The sequence below is a fragment of the Anarrhichthys ocellatus genome, unplaced genomic scaffold (genome assembly GCF_004355925.1).
Source record: "Anarrhichthys ocellatus isolate YVR2014 unplaced genomic scaffold, GSC_Weel_1.0 scaffold64, whole genome shotgun sequence".
NCBI classification, from domain to species: Eukaryota; Metazoa; Chordata; class Actinopteri; order Perciformes; family Anarhichadidae; genus Anarrhichthys; species Anarrhichthys ocellatus.
Genome location: NW_022280094.1, coordinates 792,369 through 815,089, shown reverse-complemented (window position 1 = coordinate 815,089; position 22,721 = coordinate 792,369). Strand labels below are relative to the sequence as shown.

Here is a 22,721-nt window from a genome sequence, read left to right as displayed (position 1 = left end):
CACCACACCCACCAAACTTTTTTTTTTTCTTCCCTCAAAAAAACACCCCCCCCCCCCCCCCCCCCCCCCCCCCCCCCACAAAAACTACGACAGCAGGGATAATTTGTGAATTCAATTTTGAAAATATAGGTCTGCATGGTAATGAGGGCATACAGCCGAACAAAAAAAACCTTCAATTCAGCTCAAACTGCTCGAGAGCTGCAAAGAAGACGAATGGCTTCAAGGCATATATTGAGAAAAAAAAAGTATTACTGTGGATTAAAAACGGATCACACACACACACACACACTGCTAAATGTTCACAGGGCCAGGACATCTGCAGGAATGGAATAACAGAACATAACAACTTATTAAAGAATATCACAGAGAACAATATAGATGTTTAGAGCTGCGACTCAGAATTTCTAGTTCAGATTAACCTCCTGATGGTTTTCTCAGATTTATTGACGAATTGATCAGTCTAGATCTAATATTATAAACAGTGAAAAACAGCCATCACCATTTCCATATAAGCACCTGTTCTGTTCATCTAACATGACATGACTCTTTAAAAACACAAATACATAGTTTCATCAGTAATCTCCTAAAACTGCTCGTCACTGTCATTTTCATCAAACAAACAGGAGGAAATAGTACATTTGCTTTGGGGACTTTTTTCAGCAGCGGATCGATCCACATTTGGTGCTTCTGTATTGGTGGCAGCAGGAAGGTGTATGTGGGATTGAGTCAAAATAAACTACAGTGTGTGAGTTCATGGTGATGAAGGAGCATGTTAACCAGTGCAACAGTGTGGCTCATTGATGCGTTTTTAATGGAGCTCTGTGGCACAGAGGAAGAAGATATATCAGAATACAGTTGTTGTTTTTAATTATTTTATGAGATTTATTGACAATAAGATAAACATCAAATATCACCAGGTCACTGAATATCATATGTGAAAATAAAGGGTGGTGGTGGACATGAAAGCATATCAAAGACATAATGGAGGGAGAATCTCAGAGAACAACAGAGAGACTGTAAAATAGGCCCTAGAGACTAGAGAGGGATAGATGAGTGATGTGTCGTCCCATGGGCTGAATCCAGTTTAAATTGGCTGCTCTCCTAGTTCTGGATTAGACCTGGGTTTAATACCTTTACACTAAAAGGCCTGTCCCTTCTCTCCGAGGGCAATCTGCTGCAGGAACACACCAGGCTTTAATCCACAGCAACAACAACAACAACAGTTTATCTGCCTAAAGCTCGGCGGGGCTGATCACACCACGCCAGGCTTGCTCATTCACGCTCCATGTCAACATTTTGTAGTCCATTTTGGATGCCTCAGATCTGATTAAATCAGCATATGAAAAAGACGAGTAACCAGACAAATGGAAGCAGCTTCCATTTCTGGCAGCCATCGTTGTTTGGGCCAAAGAAGAAGCAGCTTGTGAAAGGATTTCGAGGTCTGTAACAGCAGCAGGACAGAAGGGACTGCCAAGAAGATGAGTTACTTGACTTGAAAAACCTTTTTGATAACAGATTATTTGTTTATCAAGCAAAAATGTCAAACTTTTCCTGCTTCCAGATTACCTGATGTGAAAATGTGCTCTTTTTCTTTACTTTATATCTTTGTAAACAGAATATTTTGGGTTTTTTGACTATTGGTCGGACAAAGCCAGACATCTCAAGATGTCAGCTTGGGCTCTGGGAACTCACTATGGATGTGGTTTAACGATTACCTGATACATAGGGCTGCAACCCATATTGAGAGCCCAAGGAGACGTCCTCAAACATCTTGTTTTGTCCGACCAACAGTCCAAAACCCAACACTACTCAGTTTGCAATGATATAAAACAGAAAAGCTGCAAATGCGCATATTGTGAAGCTGCAGTAAGAACATGTTTAGCATTTGTTGCAGAATAAATGACTGAAATAATTAGTCGGTTATCAAAATTGATGGCAATTAATATTCTGTAAATCAATTGATCAATAAATAATCCAATCATTTCAGTACTAATATGTCTGACTGAATGGTTAATTAAAAATAATGCATCAGATGAATGATAGTTGCAGCCTTCGAAGAGACTACCAACGCATCAGTATTCAATGAGTTGGGTTTGAATATTTACAGGTTGTATATACAGTCTATGTTCAGAACAGGGAGTTTGCTCTCTGTGCCAAGGGTACGTCTACAGGGAGTGTCTATAATCAACCTCTTGGCTCAATCTTTTCCAAGAAAAAACATTCTTCAGTGAAATAATTCACCCTTTTCTATACCACCTTCATTGAGACCTCACTTCCTAGATCAATCCTAGGAGGCTTAAAAGAGAAGGCAAAGCCTCCTACTGCATCAATGGGGTACAATACATACACAGTAAAATCTGATCTGCTCTTGCCGAAAGGCTCTCTAGCGGGTGCACGATCATGGAACATGGGGATGATTGATTTGTTTCACAAAGCAGTCCTGAATTTATAGGTGAGAATGACTATTCTGCAATTATTGAAGAGATCTTTAACAAAGGACCATCAACAAATGCTTTCTTTTTGAGAATGTTCTATTGTAAATCAGCCACCATCGATTTGGGTCCCAGGGTTCCTTTTATGGACCCTTTCACAGCCAACACCATCGAAAATATACGCGCACATGTTGGCAACAGAAGTGGCGTTTTGCTCCAGTCATCCAGATGAATTAGTAAACTTAAAAAACTGTTACCATAATCAAAATGTTGTTGGTTGTTGCATGTTCATTTTTCAAAATCTATATTCCAACAGCCGAGTTCCACAGAAATCCGACACTCTCAACCCGATTCAGAGCAACAGGTGTTTCAGTTTAACGAGTGACTGAGTTAATTGGTGACTTTCAGCTGAATGCTTCTGTAGTTGCTCGTAGTATAGATAAATGGTTGGCGTAGATAATAAACACAGATGAGTATTATATTAGAAATTTTCAGTTCACACCGTCACTCACTGAAACACCACTGGCTTCTATGGCTGCAATACGTGTCGACTACCACTGGACCGGAAATGCTTGTGTTTGTAAGTCTATGTCATGGTATTTGACGATCTGTACATGACCACAGACGTGGTTGTGGTGGTGTAACAGTACACGCTGGGTTTATCCACCAAATACATGTATATATATATACAGTATATATATATATAGGGCTACTTGCTAGTGTATTCTACACACTCACTAAAAGCACACGGTTATTTAGGTTTTTGTTTAGGTTGCGTTCGCCATTTTTGGTGGTTAATGCCCTTGCATAGCTCGACAAGCTATTGCACTCTGCCCTACCTCTGTTGCCAAACTGCATGTGTTACGTAGTACATCATCATTGTTTATAAGGGTCTGGATCAATCTCTCAGCTTTGTCCAGAACATCCAAACAGGAGCCTTTGTTTTTGAAGGGAAAAGAACAAAGATTAGACATAAAAAATATGATATATATTAGACATCATTTTACAATACAAAATGCTGTGCTGAAGATCAAATGAACTCCCAAAGCAATGATTTAATGAGATCTTTTGATTATTCTTGATGTTTCCTAATAATCATGACCATTTTTGTGTCAAAAAAACCCAGTTGTTGCAGAACAGTTTGCGGTTAAAGCAGCAACAGTAGAGATGAGATGCCGTTGCTGCTTCGAGGCAACTGTGCAGAAAGCATTGTTAGAGATATCATTACACAGGCAGCTGCTGTATGAGTATTACACTGCATGTACCATTCAATCCCCTGAATCAGCAGGAGCTGCTGCAAGATCAGTTTGTCTGTCTGAGAGCAGGATTTCTCTAAAACCTTTTGAGCAGCTCTCCGTGAAATTTGGCAGTTGACAGTTTGGCCTCGAGCCAGTGAACAATTGATTCGATTTTTTATAGTGATTTGTTTCTGGGATTTTGTTGTGTAGCTGTGAAAGTAAAGGAGGCTTTGGTTTAAATTCCTGTTTTCAACATCAATAGATTTAATTCATCCTAAATAGAAGTGATACGTGTTTTGGTCAGGTTGTGATATCTCTGCTGCTCTTCAGTCTTGAGCCACTTGTGCCCTACGTGTAGGATGTGTTATGTTCCCCCAATATGACCAAGACTGACCAATCAGACGGAAATATGGACTGCAGTCATATCCTCCTCCCCTCTGCAAGAATTTTGTCTTTAAAGTCTCAACACACGGAATTGTACAAATAGGGATAATGTTGCACATTTTCCAACAGTCTCTCCTCGAAGATGCAGAATGAAGAAAGAAAGGTTGAGGTTGATTTTACACCTCCGCACTCTTGGTCCTTGTCAGGCGATTTTGGGATTGTTTATTTCAGAGAACATTTCCTCACTTGCTGTTCAAATAAAAGGCTTGTCAGCTCATTGAACCCCCGTACCCCCCTGTCTTTGCAAAACTGGAGTGGGGAAAACCGGCAGCCCCTTTCAGCAGATTGGTCCGGTGTGTGGAAGAGAAAGCAGCTGAGGTTTGAACTTCTCTCCCTGGCTTTCTTTTTCATTCTTCAGAAAAATACCCATACAGCCCATTGGGAGCACCCTGAACCCTTAAGACGATCCGAGAATAACTTTCTTTAAAGCACACTGATGCCTTTAAGATATGGTTACATTTAGGCAAATAAGGGAGCCGACACAGCAGATTGACTCTAAATTACTATAGCATGGATTCCATAATGATGCAGTTATCCATTAGACTGTGAAAAATATTCAACAAATATTGGTAATACATTTTTAATTGGGTTTAAATGCTTTTTGTCACATTTTCTGTACAAATGAAGCACATTAATTTGTAAATTCCCCTCCAATTAGTGTCAGATTTTGTCATATAGTAGATCATGCTAATTATATAACGTAGTCCTGGGAAACGTATTCCCATGTCTTCCCTCAGATCGTCTCTCTGTTGCGATCTTTCATCTGGTCACAGGATCGCTGTGAAAGACCTGATTTAATGCGAGTCGGTTTATAAACCGCACAAATGAATGCGACCCGCTCTCATCTCTGTCCGGACACAGTTTCCGTTCAGCTTGGGCTCTGTCTGACAGGTCACAGGTTCAATTCCCACAGCAGCTACTGTGGAGCGAGAGGCTGAATGTCTACCAGCTCTTTATCAGTGAACCTCCGACAGCTCCGTGAAGTGTGAACGCTCGGACCGGAGCGGAGCAGTTTTCCTGCAGGCCTGATTTCGTTAAATTTGACTGATGTTTTTTTTATTACAAAATGCTGCAGACACTTGATGTTCCCAGCTCCATATTTCACAAGTACAACTCCATACATCACCGGAAATGTCACCTTCAGTGGTCTTTACATATATTAAGGCTTTTTTCAGTGTCATTATGGCTACATTATGCAAAATCCTTTTTAAATTTAAAAGGCATCCAACGCCCTTACCAAATATAGTTTCTTTCCTTCTGACCAAAACTTTCTGCCTGATCAATATTTTGTCTGGACTCACTTATATCAAACTGGATGTTGGACATCAGTGTAAATATCTGATATTGATAATTGATTGCTATGCTTTTGCTCTTTTGCATTTCAAATTAAAACTCACCATAACGTTATTTACCTGATTACTTTTCAGTATGTTCTGATTAGGACAAAGTGTCGGAGCTTCGTGCATCACTGTCACACTAACAAACTGGTGATTGTCAGTTTGGACTGACATGAGTGGAACTGTTTGTGAGCAGCAGTTTTTTCCTAGAAATGAGAAGTGTAGTTGTTGTGTCAAAGATTTAGATTCACATTCAGCACTTCAGTTCAATTCAAAAATGTATTCAATAGAAACTTTGTTTGTGGTGAAAAACAACGTGACACCCGGCCTCAGATTTTATTTAGAAGCACTTAATTCAAAATGTCCATGGGAACCTACTGAGCCCATAGCAGGTAATGCTGGGGATAAAAAAAGAATAATAATACAAATCGTTGCCTCAAATTCAAAATGTATGTGCTCACTATACTTTATTTGTTTGGCCAAAATGTAGTATTTCAAGGGAAAAACTCTTTAACTAGAGGGAAGAAATCAAGTAATTCAAGAGTATGACTTATACTATTGAGTGCATGATATAGTCTGACTGTAGCTGTTTGTAATGTCTCATCATGCAGTGAAAATGGGACCTTCTGGAATTTGTAATCGTTCCTACTTTGCATTGGAACTGTTGCATAACAATTTCCCTCTGGATAAATAAAGTTCTATCTTAACTCACATTCTGCTTTTTAACTATCTCAAACAGCCCACGTGTCACCTTCACAGAAGGCTGTTTCCATATTCAGGCCCTGAAAGGTTGCACATCTGCACCACGAAAGGTTAAACTGAAGAACCAAAGCTGTGTGTTTGTGTGTGAATGCACAGGGTTGAGTACGGTACATGTTGATAAGAGGAAGGTGTGAAGATGAGGACTATTATCAAAGTGTGAAGAGGGAAACTGATTGGCCACTCAGCCACCTCCCTATTGACCCACATTATAGCTGCATTAACTGGAGGATTAGATTGCCATCAGAGAGTAAAAACACATGCAGCTGTAAATGCACCCATGAGGCATTGAAAGTCCTCACATAATAAGAAAGTCATCTGCAGCAGAAGCTTTTTGCCTCCAGAACTTTGAAACCTAATATAAACAGAGTGCATCTGTGAAAAAGTGCCTGACAAGTCATTGTTACTGGTTTAATGTAGTGAACTATTAACACTGTAGAGCAGAGGTGTTCAACAGGGGCTCTGCGGAGGTACTGCAGGGGGTCCACGAAATATTTGGTTGATTAGACAATTTAAAAAAAAAAAATTTTTTTTTTTTTTCTCTAAACATGAATCTGTCCATTATTTTAATAGTTCAGTATTGTCTGCAAGATAACAGGTATGTTTATGCATGGCAGTGGCACTAATAGGCCATCACTCATTTTTCGTTTCCACATTTATGTTTAAAACATCAGTTTGAATAGCTTGTATGCATGATTATCATGCAATTGACAGACAATGTTGATATTGGCATTGGTATCAGCTGTTTATAAATGGCAGTCGCACGGCCTCCCTACTCTCTGTACCTTGCACATGTTTAAAATAAAAACATGAATATATGAACCTGTGTATTATTTGAAAAGCTTAGTATTGAATGCACAATAAAGAGGTATACACGGTACTAGGCCCATTTAATATAAAACACAATTTTATACAATATACTGTATATAGTCGGGGTCCCTGCTCCATTTCTCTATCAGTTTGGCCTGAAAAACGTTGACGACCCCTGCTGTAGAGGAAATGGTAGTTCAGTCGCCAGGAAAAAAAATACGTTAGCATTGCACGTTTCTGCAAACCACGCATACGTTGAATGTGGACGTTTTTGCATTTGGTCAGAGCAAGTGACTCACTATATCTAGCCGCTTTATTGAAAGTTACATGGTATAATTATGAGTATAACAAGTTAGAAAGGAGGGTGGGTGAAAAAACACAGAACTTTCCCCCAGGAGACATCTGTTAGTGTCCTGTGTGAAAGCACAAGTTAAAGTCTGCTAAGGGCAGTTCTTATTTTTTGGTATTACGTTGTTACGTGACCGTTGTTAGGTTATTATTTTAACACAAACTATTGTCTTTTTTCTAACCTTAAAGGAGCTGTATTTAACATTCTGTACATTCATAAAGCAACAAACAGCTATTAGATATGTAAAAATATAGTTGAGTGATGTCTACCTTAGTAGAGGATGTGACTGTGCTCCACTGGCTTGCTTGCTATTACGTAACTTTTTTACCATGTCATTTTCAATAATGGTCACTCAATACACTACGTCACTTGCTCTGACTGAAAGCAAAAACGTCGACATTCAACATATTCATGGTGTGCGGAAACGTAAAACGCCACCATTTTTTGTGGCGACTGGGTGGCTGATGTGATACTTGTAGATGCTGTTATTGAGGTTTTGCATTTACGACGTGTGTCGCCTGTCAGCTAAAATTCAATATTGTAACCCTGTGTTCCTAAAAATGATGTTAATATTGATAAGTTGTTGGCTCTGTGAAGTATAAACGACAGTATATGAGGTGTTGCTTTCTGAGTTGTAGGAATGTGTTGTCTTTTCAGAACCTGATCCATACTATGGATCAGGTTCCATAGTATGGATCAGAGGTACCTAAACATGGCTACAGAAATGACTAGTTATGCATTCGTCACTACAGATCCATTGTCAGTGGACATTTTGTGGCATTGCAGATACATTCTCATTATGTTGATGAAAAAACAAAAAATATCTAATGATTGCATTTTTTTCTAAATGTATTTCCAGTTGCAAATTAGTAGATAAACTTTGTTTCTAGGAGAGAGACTTGAATGTTGTCTCACACTCCAGAAATATAAATACAAATCAACTTCTGGCTGTAAACAAATACAAAGAGGCAGTTTACTCAGTTTGTATTATACAAGCAGTGACATCATCATTTACATATTAAGTACTGATTGGGCAGTCGCTGTGATTTTGCAACTGCCTCCTTGAGTATCAGTCCTCCAGAGAAAGTGACTGACCTCCTCCTGCTACTTGTCCCTTTGTAATTGCATGTGTGAACACACCAGATGTTGGCTTTGGAAGGTTTTGAAAAAGAAATGTGTTATTATTTCTAAACATCAGTGAAACCAGCTTGAGTTAACTCAGCAGCAGGTTGGAATAGGGTTGATGATGTTAACTGGGGCGGCATCCGCCTGAATCTCGCTTAACATTGACAAGCTACGTCAAATCCACAGTTTAATCTGTGGAAACAATTTTAAGATCCCAATGTCACTAGCAGCAATTACTTATTTCATAAAGAGTGCATTCAAGAACAACAGCAGAATCTTTTTTTAAAAAGAGTTGATAAAAAAATCTGTTTATAAAACCTACATGTTCGCTTCAGGAAAATAACACTTTTTAATGATTTTTGAAGCAAAAATGCAATTGCCAGAAGTAAAAAGCCAATGGTAGTATAAAGGTAGTACATGTTGCATGACTTCACATCACCACTTTTAAGCTAAAGGCGGGCTAGTGTTAGGCCTGGTGACACATAGTAGTCTCATACATCAACCTTTCTTAAGACACTTTTCAAAATTCACGAGTGTGGTATTTATTGTTTCATTTAATGTCAGATAACAGAACATCGGAAGAAAGCTTGTGCTAAGCACAGACCTTATTTCAGACATCCAACAAAAAAAAACCAGGACAGATTCTCTTTACTGTATAGCAGAAAGTAATCTCCATTTAACAAGTATAACTAGTACAATATAAATTGTCACACACAGCTCAATGCCTGTTTAAACTAAAGCAGCTTTTACTTTCCTTGCCAAAAGGTGGCGGCACAGGTTAGATGGGAACCTGGTTTCAACCTGTTGAACTTTAATGACACAGTGTGTCCTTGATTCTCTTTTTTAAATGTGACTATATATATTAGGGTTATGGGAACATTTGCACGGTCTTTGCTCTCTGCTATGATCAGTTAAATATGATGAATTTTGGACGGAAGAGAGTCAGTCAGACAGAGAGGTCATAAACAGAAAGACTGAAGCACAAAATGAGAGATAAAGACTGACAGGAGGGGACAAATCGAGAGACACAAACAGAGAGAGATACAGAAACATGGATAGAGGACGTATTGGTGATTAAGACAACAAATGCAGAGGACAAAAAAAGATGGCGAGAGGATGATAATGGTAACGAAAAGGAAGAGAGAGTAAGAAAGTCAATGGGAAGACCGAAAATAAGATGGAGATGGAATAAGAGGAAAGCCAGAGAGAAAAAGGCAAAGAGTAAAGAAAAGAAAGAGAGACTCAGCAGCGATGGAAGAAACGGTAGGTAAAATGAGACAGATAGAGAAAGACATAGGTAAAGATGAGGAAAAGCAAGACAAGCAAAAAAGGATGGAGACAGTCAGAAAGTGACAAAGACAGACGGAGGTGAAGAATGAAAGGCAGAGAGACAGACGAATTGAAACACAATTCGCAATGAGCCCATGTCTGCACCACTCCTCCTCCCAATCCTGCACCCCCTCCTCTTCTTCCCCCCAATTCATCCCATCCCTCCATTTTGTCGTCCTCCTCTGTCTGATGCCGTTCCAACACCTCGGGGCTTCAGCCTCACATCCACCATCCAACACGCTAATGCTCCTCTGCTGCTGCAGCAGCGTAATCACCCAACAAGAGCAAATATAATCAACCCAAAATAAAGAGAAACCAAAACAAGCTTCGTCTCGTGTGACTGAACGTGCCTCAAAGCTGGTTAGAATCCAGGAGAAACTCACATGTATTAATACTATAAATTCTGTTTAAAGCTGCAATTTTTATGATTTTATTAAATGCGTTTTAATGACTTGAAACCAGTGAATTCATGGTTGAGGTGATCAGTCGCCTCCTGTATTGTCTGAGCTACCATTTCCTACATATGCAGACTACTTTTTCCCATTGCCTCTTGGGACACTTTAAGACACAAGCTTTGGCTGAATCCAAACGTCCGGTCCTCCGCCCTGTGTAGAATCTTGGATTTAAATGCTGGGGGTGTGTTTGATAATAACTAGTTCATACAACGTGTCATCTGACTACACTGTCAGGCAAAAGGATTTATACGGCCACATTCTGTGGTGAAAAGAGAAACAAGTCTTAATAAATATTCACTTATGGGGGAAACGGCACACCCTTTTGGACAAGTATTTGCTATAGAAATTCTGTAAGAAAGAAAAAGGTAGCTTGAGAGAGAACTTTAAACCCAGCCTAATTTCTCGCCTCCACACAGCTTGCTAATCATGGATTGTGTTTCTAAAGTCACAGAAATTGTCGAGGCCTTCCACCCAATTCCGACCTCGGAGGTGTGCTAGTGCAGAGGGTTTAAGATGTTGTTCAGTTGGAGCAAACCGGTGCCTTATCTGGTGAGCAGCAAGTCTTCTCTATTTTTCCAGATAATATACATAAAACTGGCTCTGGTTTTAGAAGGTTTATTTTTCAGACTTAGTTACAACACTGCAGGTCTTGCTCTATCTCTCTCACACATCAAATTTAGTTGAATATTAACACTTACACATAATGGTTTACTAGATTATGGGTCCATAAATGTGGTCAACACTTGTCTCACTCGTTCCCTCGGTTTCATTGTTTCTGTTCTCACTCGTAGCTCTGCTGGTGTCTGAAGTCTCTGTCCTACTGGAGAGCAATTCATGTTTTGTTCCTTTATAGTTTATGTGTGTGGACTTCACAATAGTTGTGCAGAACAAAATAAGCATTAATAAGAAAAGGAAAGTCCTCCGTTTTTTGTCCATCACCCTCTCTAAAGCCGATAACCGTGACTTCAGACGGCCGCTCCGTAGGTCTGATAACGCCGCTGGACACACCGCTCGCTAATCGCTCCATTAACAGCTGCTTCTCTGCAGAAATGCAGACTTTAACTGAACAGCTGCTAGTAAAGACAACAAGGTCAGCAACACCTGTAATCAGTTGTCCATGTTGAATTGACCTGGTAGTCGATCTGTAATCAAAGTTGTTGTTTGTGATCTTCTGGGAAACGGTCACGTGATAGGTGTGTGACGAATCAGGGAGTAGCGAACGCAGGTGTGGGCGTGATCGTTTCTAAACGTATCCCTTTTCGACCGTCCACACGAAGACACAGCCCCGGAGTTTTCAAAGGTATCCATCCTCGGGAGCGTTTTCAAACTCCTCCGTTTTCGGTGCTCGAAAACTCCGGCGTAGTGTGGACGCTCAGTGTAAACGTAGCAAAACATATGCCTTTTCAAATGGAAACGGAGTAGTGTGGACATGGCCTAAGTGGAGAGCAGCGTCGTCCTTCAATCAGAGGATCGGTGGTTTGATCCCCGGCTCCGCTGGTCGCATATCGATGTGTCCTTGAGCAAGACACTTAACCCCAACATTACTCCCGTAGCTGTGCATGTGTGTGAATGTGATAGTCTGATGGCAGGTGTATCTTAGCCCTCAGTGTGTGAATGATGACAAGTAGTGTGAAAGCACTTTGAGCGGTCAGAAAGACTAGAAAAGCGCTATACAAGTACAGTCCATTTACCATTACCATTTATTGGTGTGGTGGTTGGCGGTGTTGTTTCAGGTACCAGTGAGACAACGAAATAGGAATCATGAAGGCTGATTTGAGTAAGAGATAAAATGATTTGGACAGACATGGATGTACACTGCAACTTGACTGGTTGGCGGAGGTGGTAATTCTAGTTTTTACCGGAGTGCTCTGACTGATTAAACAGTTTGAACTGAGTAAACTAACCAGCCAGCCAGTCAGTGAATCAAACAGTAAATCTAACAGGCAGCCAGTGTAGCAAGCGAGCCAATATGGCGTTCGGTCGACCAGTGAGCCATCCAGTTGGTCAGTCAGTCAGTCAGTTGTGGCAACAACATAGTGAGATTATCTGGAGCATGTGATGTATGTGTTTACACCTCTCTCTTTCTCTCTCTCTCTCTGTCTGTCTGTGTTCTCCTCCCTCACTTGCCCCTCCATCTCCCCTGTGTGATTGTTTCTCCACCCGAGTGCCTCTCTTTCTGCATCTCTTTGCCTCCTGCAGTCTGACTCACTCACCTTCTCCTCGGAGAGTGTGTGACTGAATTCACTAAACGTCTGGACTCTTCACAGTTTCACACAACTGAAAAGCATCAGTGTGTGACTCACAAATTCATTGATCTGCTGATTCATTCAGTAAATTCTCCAAAGGTGTTACAACCAAGCAGCAGCGTTTAAAGGAGAAGTCTGGTATATTTTTCTTATTGTCAACAAATCCCATGAAAATGCTATAGTAATGTGCGGGTATCAAAGGCTGATATAACTTCTTGCTCTGTGCCATAGAGCTCCTTTAAAAACACATCAACGCACTGTTGCACTGGGTGACATGTTATTATAAATATGAAATATTTGAGGCGTTTCTAAAGATTTACGGCTTCAGTAGAAACCACCCTTTGGAACTATAATGTCTCCTGGTGCTATAGAGGATCTTTGTCAAGTCTAGGAAATCAAGCCTGATGATGGGATGAACCCTTGAAAGATGTGGGTGTTTTGTGGATACACCAAGGAAGGAGAGTCTAACAAAAGGTGCTAATGGACATAGCATCCAATATTTTTAGAGGTTTACCCATACTACTGACAAAAACTCTCTCAAGTGTGACCATTCTGTTTTTAGTTGTATCAGAAAGTCAACTTTATGGCCGTGCGATACCAAATCCCTTGAATGAACATTCAACCCATGAATCGCCATGTTGCTTAAATAAGGTCTCTGAGCTGGATGAGACTGTCAAACACAAAACAATGTTACATTTCTGGACAAATACCAGCTCAGGGCCGTCCATCTGTGGTTTTGAAACACCAACTGATGAAAGTTAAGCGTCAACCTCTGAACAGAATAATAATGAGGCTTTTAGGAAGCGAGGCCTTTTTATTGCTGCTGTGTGGTGCACATTTTGCATCTCCAAAAACCTCTTGAGCCATGTAATTTCAAAAAGTACGAGTGTGTGTGTCCCACAGCAGATCACACAGGGTGTGAATTTTGGAAGTGTGACTGATTAGGAAACATCATAATTGCATTGCACTTCCCTCTGAGATTCTCTATTTTGTTATATTTCATTCCCCATTCAATGCACAGTCTAGACTAGACTAATTGAGTGTCTATGGTGTTGATTCAGGCTATTAACCATCTGCGCTTCTTTCTCTCTCTGCCCCTCTTCTCATCCCTCTTTTCTCTGCAGGAGTTTGGAGGACTAGTAGGATGCTGAGTATCTTTCCTCCTCATCACTGTTCTCCACCCTGCTCTCCATGACCTGAGAGCGCCACCACAGCGGGAGGAACAAAAAAAAACAGAAAGAGAGAGGAAGAGGAGGGCAGAAGGCCAGGGAAGGAAGGAAAGAACACACTTTTTATTTTGTTGTTGTTTGTTTTCCCTTTCCAAAATGGCGGCGACGGAGGCCAGCGCGGCGCCGGTGGTCCAGGAAGACGGGAAAACCCCGGAGAGCAAGCCGGCGGAGGCCGAGCAACAGGCTAAAGACGCCAACGCAAAATCAGAGACTGTCAACAGTGAAGTTGTCGATAAAGATGGCACCGCTGTCAACAGCGAGGTTGTTGATAACAAAGAGACAGTGACTAACGACACAGCGGCGGTGACAGGAGCCGAGGAGGGAGAAGCAGCAGCGACTGGGGAGGCAGCTCCTCCTCAGAGTTCGGAAAACGCCTCCTCTACTGAGCCCAAGACCTCGTTCTTGGACTCCTTCCTCAACAAGAGCGGCCTGGGGAAGGTGATGGGGGGAAGGAAGAAGAAAGAGCAGAGCACAGCCACTGGAGGAGGAGAAGAGAATGCCACTGAAGGAGGGGAGAAAGAGGGAGAGAAAGGAGGTGAGGAGGGTGCAGCAGCTGAGGGCGGAGCAGAGGGAGGTACAGCGATAGAGAAAGCTCCAGAAAATGGAGAGAAGGAGGAGGAGAAGAAAGCAGAGAAGGGCAAACCGGCCGAGGCTAAATCCACAGTTCGAGATTTAATTAGGAAGCCGGTGGCGAGGATCTTCTCCCATCGCAGCACCGAGAAGAAGGACGGCGCCGCAGCAGAACCCCAGAAACAAGTAATGGTCCGATCCAAGTCCTTGGACCGGATGGAAGATCCTGAAGCACTTAACACCACTGCAGACTCCACCATAGAGGAGGGTGCAGCAGCAGGAGGAGCAGAGGGAGGCGCAGAGGGAGGTGCAGAGGGAGGCGCAGAAGAAGAACAGAAAGCATCGTCCTCCTCGGCAGCCACCAAGCACATGAAGCGCTGGCACTCCTTCAAGAAGCTCATGGCTCAGAAGGCTCACAAGAAGAGCGGAGGAGGAGGAGGAGAAGAACTTAAGGAGGATGGAGCTGAAGGAGGAGAAGGAGGCGGAGACTCCTCCACTCTGGACTCCAAGGAGTCGGGGCAGAAAAGGTGGAAGCTGAAACGCTCCTGGACCTTCCAGGGCCTGAAGAGGGACACATCTATGGTTGGCATCAGCGGTAAGGCCAAGGGTTCTGACAAAGACTCTGCTGACAACACAAAGCCAGAGGAGGCGGCAGCGGCGGGAGGAGATGAGGGAGGAGAGGAGGCTAAGGCAGAGGGAGGAGCAGAGGAGGTTGAGATGGAGGGAGGGCAGGAAAAGGCTGAGGGAGGGGAGGAGGAGAAGGCAGCAACGGCGGGAGGTGTGACTGTGACGCAACATGCCAACGAGATCTGGACCTCCTTCAAGAAGCGCGTCATCCCCAAGTCCAAACGTGCCAACACAGAGTGCGCCCCCAGTGGGGAGGAGGATGCAACTACAGCTGCAGCCACAGGTTAGATGACAGAAATTGTGACTTTGTACCAAAACACAGCATCTGGTTGGGGCCACATTTCTAAACATCTCCGATTTCTTTCAAACAACTGTTTGTAACACAAAAAGGTTAAATTATCCAATATTTCTCAAATAAACCCACAGATCAGAGTGTAGCAAAACTTTACACCATTAATCATCTCATGACCCCCCTCCAGATTTATGTGACCCTTTAGAGAAGGCCAGACACAGAGTTTACCATGGACACCATTCAAACATTCACAGTCTGACACCGTGTTCACACACATTTCGTGTGTCCCTGTCCAGGGAGCACAGACAGGAGTTAATGGCTTGCTAACTCTGGGGGAGGTAATGTAATTGAACATTGTCCCAAATAAAATATTCAACATCTGATGTGAAATTCTAGTCACACTTTGGCTTCAGTCAACAGCAAAGACTAAATTTAGCTGCCTCTCTGCTCTCTGGCTGCATACAGAAAATGGTTCAAAAATACAGAAACCTGGGCTCATTTTTTAAACTGATTTTCAAGAGAGAATATCTACATTTTGGTTGGAGATCGGTATAAACGTATTCACTTTCAACCTAAATTCCTCTTTGTGACGAGCACAGCTCATCTTCCCGTAAAGAATGTGAGATAAAAAAAATGGGCAAATGAGGTGCTTACTGTGCACCGGCGTTGCTTGAAAGTAGATACAATACAGAGTTGTTAAATTGCAAATCATATATTTTTTTCAAATCGGATTTCTTTATATCGATTTTTTTTTTTTAAATCCAATTTGGCTGGTGAGGAAAGTTGAGCCTTTAGCAGCTAAAGAGCCAGCAGAGTTGCTACATTGAGACCAAAAAGGAGCTAAAAGTAGAGTAAAAACTGGACTTGTGTTCAGTTGGTCACGATCTTCATCCATACCAATTTAATAAGCCAGTGACAGGTGTGGCTGTATGTGTCAGTATATCTAGATTTATTTATTTCCCCCTAGTGGCTAAAAATGTATTAAGGCAGCCTTAAATTTAGTTACCAGTATACTAATTATTATGCTTGGGAAAATCATAAACTCACCTATCAATTAATTTATTTGAATCCTTTGTGATCCTTTGATTACCTTTCAGAGGTAATCAAAGAAAATCTCATTCGTCATAAGGAAGCTTTAACCCTGAACTCTTTTCTTCCCTGCAGGTGAGGATGGAGCAGCAGAGGAAGGCAAAGACGGCAAGTCAGCCAAGGTCAAGCGCACACATTTTGGCCGCGCAGTTTCTCTGAAGAACTTCATCCTGCGAAAGGGCAAGTCCACTAGTGTGGACATGGGTGAGGGTGCCAAGGAGGAGGAGGAGGAGGCCGTGGAGGGAGGAGAGGGAGAAGAGGCAGTGGAGGAAGGAGCTGCTGATGGTGAAGTTGACACAGCGGCCAAGGAGACCAATGACAAAGATGCAGGGGAGGAGGAGAAGACGCCGGCGGTGGAGACCGGAGGGGAGGCGGCAAAGGAGGTGGAGAAGATGCCAGTTGAAGCTCCCGTGACCAATGGGGAGAACGGCTGCTCCAACGGCACAGGGGAAGAGAACGCCGAACACAACCACCAGGAGGAGGAGAAGATGACGGGGGGCAGCCCTGTGAAGAAGAGCAAAGAGGCAGGAGGAGCGAAAGAAGAGAGCAACGCCAACATCATCAATGCCACAGCCGTGAACAGCGGTGAGTTAGAGCACGCCGACCGGGACTCTGATGAGACACAAAACAGCACCAGCAGCAAAGAAGGAGATACTAACAACAGACAACAACAACAAGCGCCAGCACTAATAAACGGTAGCAGTAAACAAACTAAAACCAGCTGTCAAGAACCTGAGCTAGCACTAGCCGTTAGCAGGGAGGAGGAGGGGGAAGGAAGGGAGGCGGAGTCTCCACAAAACAGAGGTTGTCACGATGGTGCAGAGTCATGTGACCAGGGAGTTTGGGAGGAGGAGGAGGAGATGAGGAAGAGGGATCTTCGAGAGGCAGCAGTGGCCATTGTTCAGAACGTGGTGTCAGCCGCAGCTGACCAATTAGAGAGGGAGCTGTGTGTCGACAACGGTCTAAATGGGTGTTACACCGACATTTGATACTAAAAACATGCACACATAACACAAACACACATTTATGCACAGGTTAACCCATGTATGTGAAAATACACTGTTCACGTTAACACTTAAATTGTGCCAAATGTAAAATCACACATATTAGTACAGGCTATACATATTTCAACATTTTGGGAAACACACTTATATGTTTTTTTTCCCCCAAGAGTTAGGATGTCTGTGGTTAAATAGAAGCGCTGGAGTCAGGATGTGGTAAACCTACCTTAGCACAGAGACTGGAAGCAGGGGGAATCAGCTACCTTTGGCCCTGTCCAAAGTAAAAGAAAAATACACCAACATCTCTTCAGCTCACTAAAGCCCCTTAACAAATGCTAAAACCTTCCCCAGTGACTAGGAACGTTTTGAGGAACTCATTGCGTTTTAACCGCAGGTCTAGGGCCTGTATTATATTGTATTGTATATTGTATATTATATTGTGGGGACACCCTCAAAAAGGCCCTGGTTGGGGGGTAGTACCTTCTGAAAGTACAGGAATGTTTGAAGTGGGGTTTGCAGGGATGACTGTCGCTGATCCGTCAAACACACACAGCGTCTCTGCTTCAACTCGTTTACTGCGTCATTCATAGAAACAAGTAAGTGCTCTAGAATGGATTAAGGACCATTCTAGGAGGGGCGAGCATTTCTCTTTGTTTGATAACATTGAAAGTAAAGTCAGGTTTTTCCAGAATCATAAAAAAAAAAAACAGAGAAAAAGAGAAATAGATGCTGTAAATGAGAGGGAAGTTTTTTTCTGATATTTTCATGGTGGTTATGCTCTAAAGCACAAATAAATACCTATCAAACACTCACACAATGATTCTATGTGCAGACAGACATTACATTCAACATGCATCAGTAAATACTATGGAGCAGGCACACTGAGCTTCAGGCTGCAGTGTGTTTACCTCTGGGGCGAGACGTTGTTTGTCTAATATTCGCAGGTCTTAAGTCCACTATGGAAACTCAAACAACAATGGGCTGAGGCAACCTCTTAGTTCCTTGAAAAGTAGTAACAGGACTAAAATGAACAGGAACTTCTTGGTGGAAACGTGGCTTAGTGAGCTTTACAGATGTTGGTAGGTGTATTTATTTTAACTTTGGAGCCGGGCTAGCTGATTTCCCCTGCGTCTAGTCTTTGTGCTAAGCTAGGCTAACCACATCCTGACTCCAGCTCCATACTCAACAGACACAGGATTAAATTGAAGAAGCGTATTTCCCAACATGATGAACTATATATATATAGTTTGTCCACACATAAGTAAAGCCACTGTATGTGCAGAACCACATAGGCATGTTAACTTTACCTGGGTGATTGCATGACACAATAATGCAGCAGTTCTTCCTGAGTTTTAATGAAATTGTAGTTGTTAAATATCCAGCGTGTGTTCGATAGACTAGAGAACGAGAGTTGGAAAGAGAGAGAAGCATCCCTTTTACTTTAGTGACTGCTAATTTCATTGTCACGTCAAGTTCAAAAACAGCCAAACAATCTAAACGATTTAACTTATTACAAGGACTCAGATGGTGAGTGCAGATTCCCAGGGCAGCTATGGTTAGAGGCTGGCTGTTCATGAATTTCTGTACAAATATATTTTACTGCTACATGGCACACTCTGTCACAGTGCAAGCTAACTACAGCCCCCACCAAACAGTCATGTTAGAGCAGTAACGTGTTTGATTCTCCGCTTTTACTTGGTGCAGTCATGACCTGAAGAAATGAATTGGATTTGGCATTGATGTGAGGAAATACAAGGACAGAGATGCAATTTTACATCTTCTGATATTTTGAGCCATTTAGTTTCTAAGCAGTTTTCCAGCAAAGCTTCACTTCTCTTTGTACCGTTTTACTCGTTCCCACCTGGGACCCGAAGCTCGAAAGCTGCTGGACACTGGGTATGAGGAGGTGAAGTACCTGTGAGCCAGAAGGTGCTCTGTTCCCTCCTCCATTATTTATCAGTCCCAGCCTCCCTCTCCATTCAAGTGCAGTGTGAGGCTCTATGTCCAGCAACCCACCCCGCTTTGATCTCATGCAGCCCAGCAGATGTTTGTGGAGAGCACCGCATCTCCTGCTGCTGCGGTGCGATTTACTAGAAGCCCTTTTGTAGCTCAAACTCTTTGGCTAAAATGTAACTCCATTTAACGCCGAGCTTTGGCTCTGAACTATAATTGATCTGTGATTTTGGGTGATTTGTGATATTGGGCTGTATAAATTCAGTTGAATAGCCTACTCTCGCCAAATGGCGTATGTATGACGTTGCAATGGTAAGTCATTTTGCTTGCAATAAGAACATCTTTCTTGCTTTTAGCGTGTCATTTGTACACCATGTAGTCTGCACTGACTGCAATATCAATACATCCGTGTAACTACACTCTCAAGAGGCTGCTTATGGTGGATGGCTCAAACAAACAGGACTTTCAACCAGGACACTGATATGAGATCAGTTTCAAGTTACATTAGTGACATGTTTTCCTTACTAATATTGTTTTGTTGCCTAAATATAACCACAACCTTTTCACTGTAACTACGTAGCATTAAGTGACAGGCTAAAAGCCTTTTCACAACGTTAACCTTGTAACATATAATGGCATGCGAAAAACCTAAAATCCTTTCTAATGACACGTGGAAAGATCAGTAAATGGCGGGCTATTGATATGCCTTCCCATGAGGTCGGGTTGGTTTCAGATATATTTTTTGTAAATGCGGTTTTATAGACCTAAACTGTAACTGACGCTTTCCCGTCATGTGGGGTGCTTGCTTTGGGAACAGCTTCCCATTTACAATTTCTAAGCATCATCGGGCTACTCCAAACAGTAGCATGATTGTAGAGTTAGTCTTCGAGGGCTAAAATACTGTGTGATCACAATTTAGCACTATTTGTCCATTCAATTTGGGTTAGATTTTCTTAAACAACGGACTTTGGCTGATGAAAAGCAGCCATTTTTGTTAGATTTTTCAGGCACATTTGTATTATTAACCACCATGTTATTTATAATAGAGTATTTAAATCAATTAAGTTAAAAGTCATCTCAAACTACTTTCTTTACATATGCATATTTACATATGCAACTATTCTCCCACAGTATGTCAGAAACAAGCGTATTGGCCCATGCACCATCCATTTTGGATGGAAATGATTTAACAATAAGAAATGATGACATAGATTTTTGTATATTTTATTTTCCTATCTACGTAATCCTAAGTCCTCCAGCCAACGCTGAAAGTCCTTTCAGAAACAGTTGACTGTGAACTGTTGCTAACCCATTTCAGTTGCTATAAGATATTTGAATTGGACTGGGGAAGTTTTCTTTCTTTCTCTTCGTCTTCCATGCTAACGCTGAATGAGCCCCGTCTGCAGTGACACCAAAAGGATAATTGTCTCAGGAAATGTTTAGAAACTAGCTATCTGCCGACAATTTTACTACAAATGTTCAAATTGAGTGCGTGATAAACAGCTGAGTCGCCAGGAAAGATTTTGGCATTGCACATTTTTGCAAACCATGGGATACATCAGTGTTGAAGTCAAGACCAGTTAAACCAAGACCAAGTAATGACCAGGACCAGAGTGTTTCGAGACCTAGACAGGACCAGATCAGTGCGACTTGTCCCTAACAGCATGACACTTATAAAATAAGAGATAAAAAATTGAACATGCACAATCCTCAAATTGATTCCAATAAAAACACCCAAAATCATCTTTATTCACCTCTTTTGTGTTTATGCATATAAGTGTAACATGAGAAATGTCTTGATAAAATAATCAAAAGACATTGCAGAGGTGAATTTTAGGTGTCAAAATTTGCCGTTGTTTTCTATGAGCAATCACAGTAATGTTAACAAATAAATCAGACAACATACGTTAATCCCATTGTTTGCAGAAACGTGCAATATAAAATAGTTTTTGCCGACTGAGTTGGTGATTATGTTTATGTTTTAGTAAAAAACGATGCTCAGCATTCATGCCTTTAGTGCAATCACCAAATTAACAAAAAATGGAAGCTGCACAACTCCTTATTCTGTTTTCGTATGAGTAGGCTAATAACATGTTTTTGCCTTTTCAATGGACATTCTGAGAAAGACAGAAACAACTTATCATTGATTAAAAAAAAGTAAATGGAGTCTATAAACATGAAAGCCATTTGTGACCTACAATAAGGGTTAAAACCACCAAAAGGTTCATTGCAGACTGTCGACCTTTGTGTTTTGGCCTCCCTCCTCCGTCCTCCAGCTGATAGGCAGCTGGCTGCTAGCGCTAACTAGCTGTAGCTTAGGTAGTTAGCTCTCTGTTTGCTGTGGAAGCGAAAAGCTGGTTTAGCAGACATCAATAGAGTTGAGTCCATCAACGGATTAGTGGGCAAAATCAAAGTGTCACGGAGCCTCTTCAACAAGCCAGATTAACTCGCCTTCTCTCTCTGGGGGGAAGCAAACAGAAAGACATAAATATAGACAGATCAGACGATGGTCAGGTTATTTGATTTCAGGGAAAAATCTCCTTATGGTCAAGAGTCTGTGAGGGCAATGAGAGATGGACAGACTGTACGTCTTCCTGTTGGTTGTCAGAGATGATGATGATCCTCCGTTATATTTTGACAACACTTTTCACATGAAACTGTTTGTTGTTGTTGTTTGCTTTGTGTACGTCCTTAACAAAAAATAACTTGAACTAACCCAACACTAGACCAACATCTGTACTAAACCACTAAACGCACATACAACATATAACCCTTTTTATGACTGTTTATTATTATTATCCTTTTTTCAAGACCTATTTTTTAATACATTTTTCAATCTCTTCTGTTATCATTTACCAGACAAAAAGGCGGGAAACGTGTGAGGCCACACAAAGAGGATTAGCACTGCCCGGGATTCGCTGAGCAAGGAGCTCTGAGCCCCCCCCTCCTCCTTCCTTCCCCTCCTCCTCTCTCCCTTCATCCCTCCTCCTTCCTTTCCCTCCTCCTCTCTCCCTTCATCCCTCCTCCTTCCTTCCCCTCCTCCTCTCTCCCTTCATCCCTCCTCCTTCCTCCCAAATAAATGGAGAAATCACATGTTAACAGAACACCATGGTGAGAAAGAGAGATTGAGAGAATGAGAAAGATGCAATTCATGTAGATGACAAGTGAAAATAATAATTACTCAGAAAGCAATAATTCAAGCCCTTCTTTTTATCCCTCCATCCATCCATCCATTCATTCATTCATCCCCTTCGTCCGATACATGCAAACATACATACATACAAACATGTACATCCAGTTTTTTTATTCTTTTCTTTGCTTGTCTGTGAGATTTTATATTGTCTACGAGAGAAAAGAAAAAAGCTGAAATGTAAAAAAAAGAAAATCGAGACACGCTTGCATGTATCGGACGCAGCCACCCACCCGCCCCACCCCC

The 22,721-nt window shown here is 41.8% G+C and overlaps 1 protein-coding gene across 2 annotated transcripts in view; it reads left to right on the top strand.

Annotated features, from left to right (window-relative positions):
• The window catches only part of LOC116397231 (uncharacterized transmembrane protein DDB_G0289901), a 33,757-nt gene extending 11,084 nt beyond the window's left edge, over positions 1-22,673 (top strand). Inside the window, exons 2-4 of one of the 2 annotated variants that reach the window (XM_031872485.1) lie at positions 13,649-15,233; positions 16,407-16,916; positions 22,145-22,673. In XM_031872485.1, coding sequence (XP_031728345.1) covers positions 13,850-15,233; positions 16,407-16,916; positions 22,145-22,167 — 1,917 coding nt within the window. In that variant the 5' untranslated portion in view covers positions 13,649-13,849 and the 3' untranslated portion in view covers positions 22,168-22,673. Of the gene's footprint in view, positions 1-13,648; positions 15,234-16,406; positions 19,945-22,144 lie in introns of those variants that run through there. The other variant, XM_031872484.1, reaches the window with a different exon arrangement.
• The last annotated feature ends 48 nt before the right edge of the window (positions 22,674-22,721 follow it).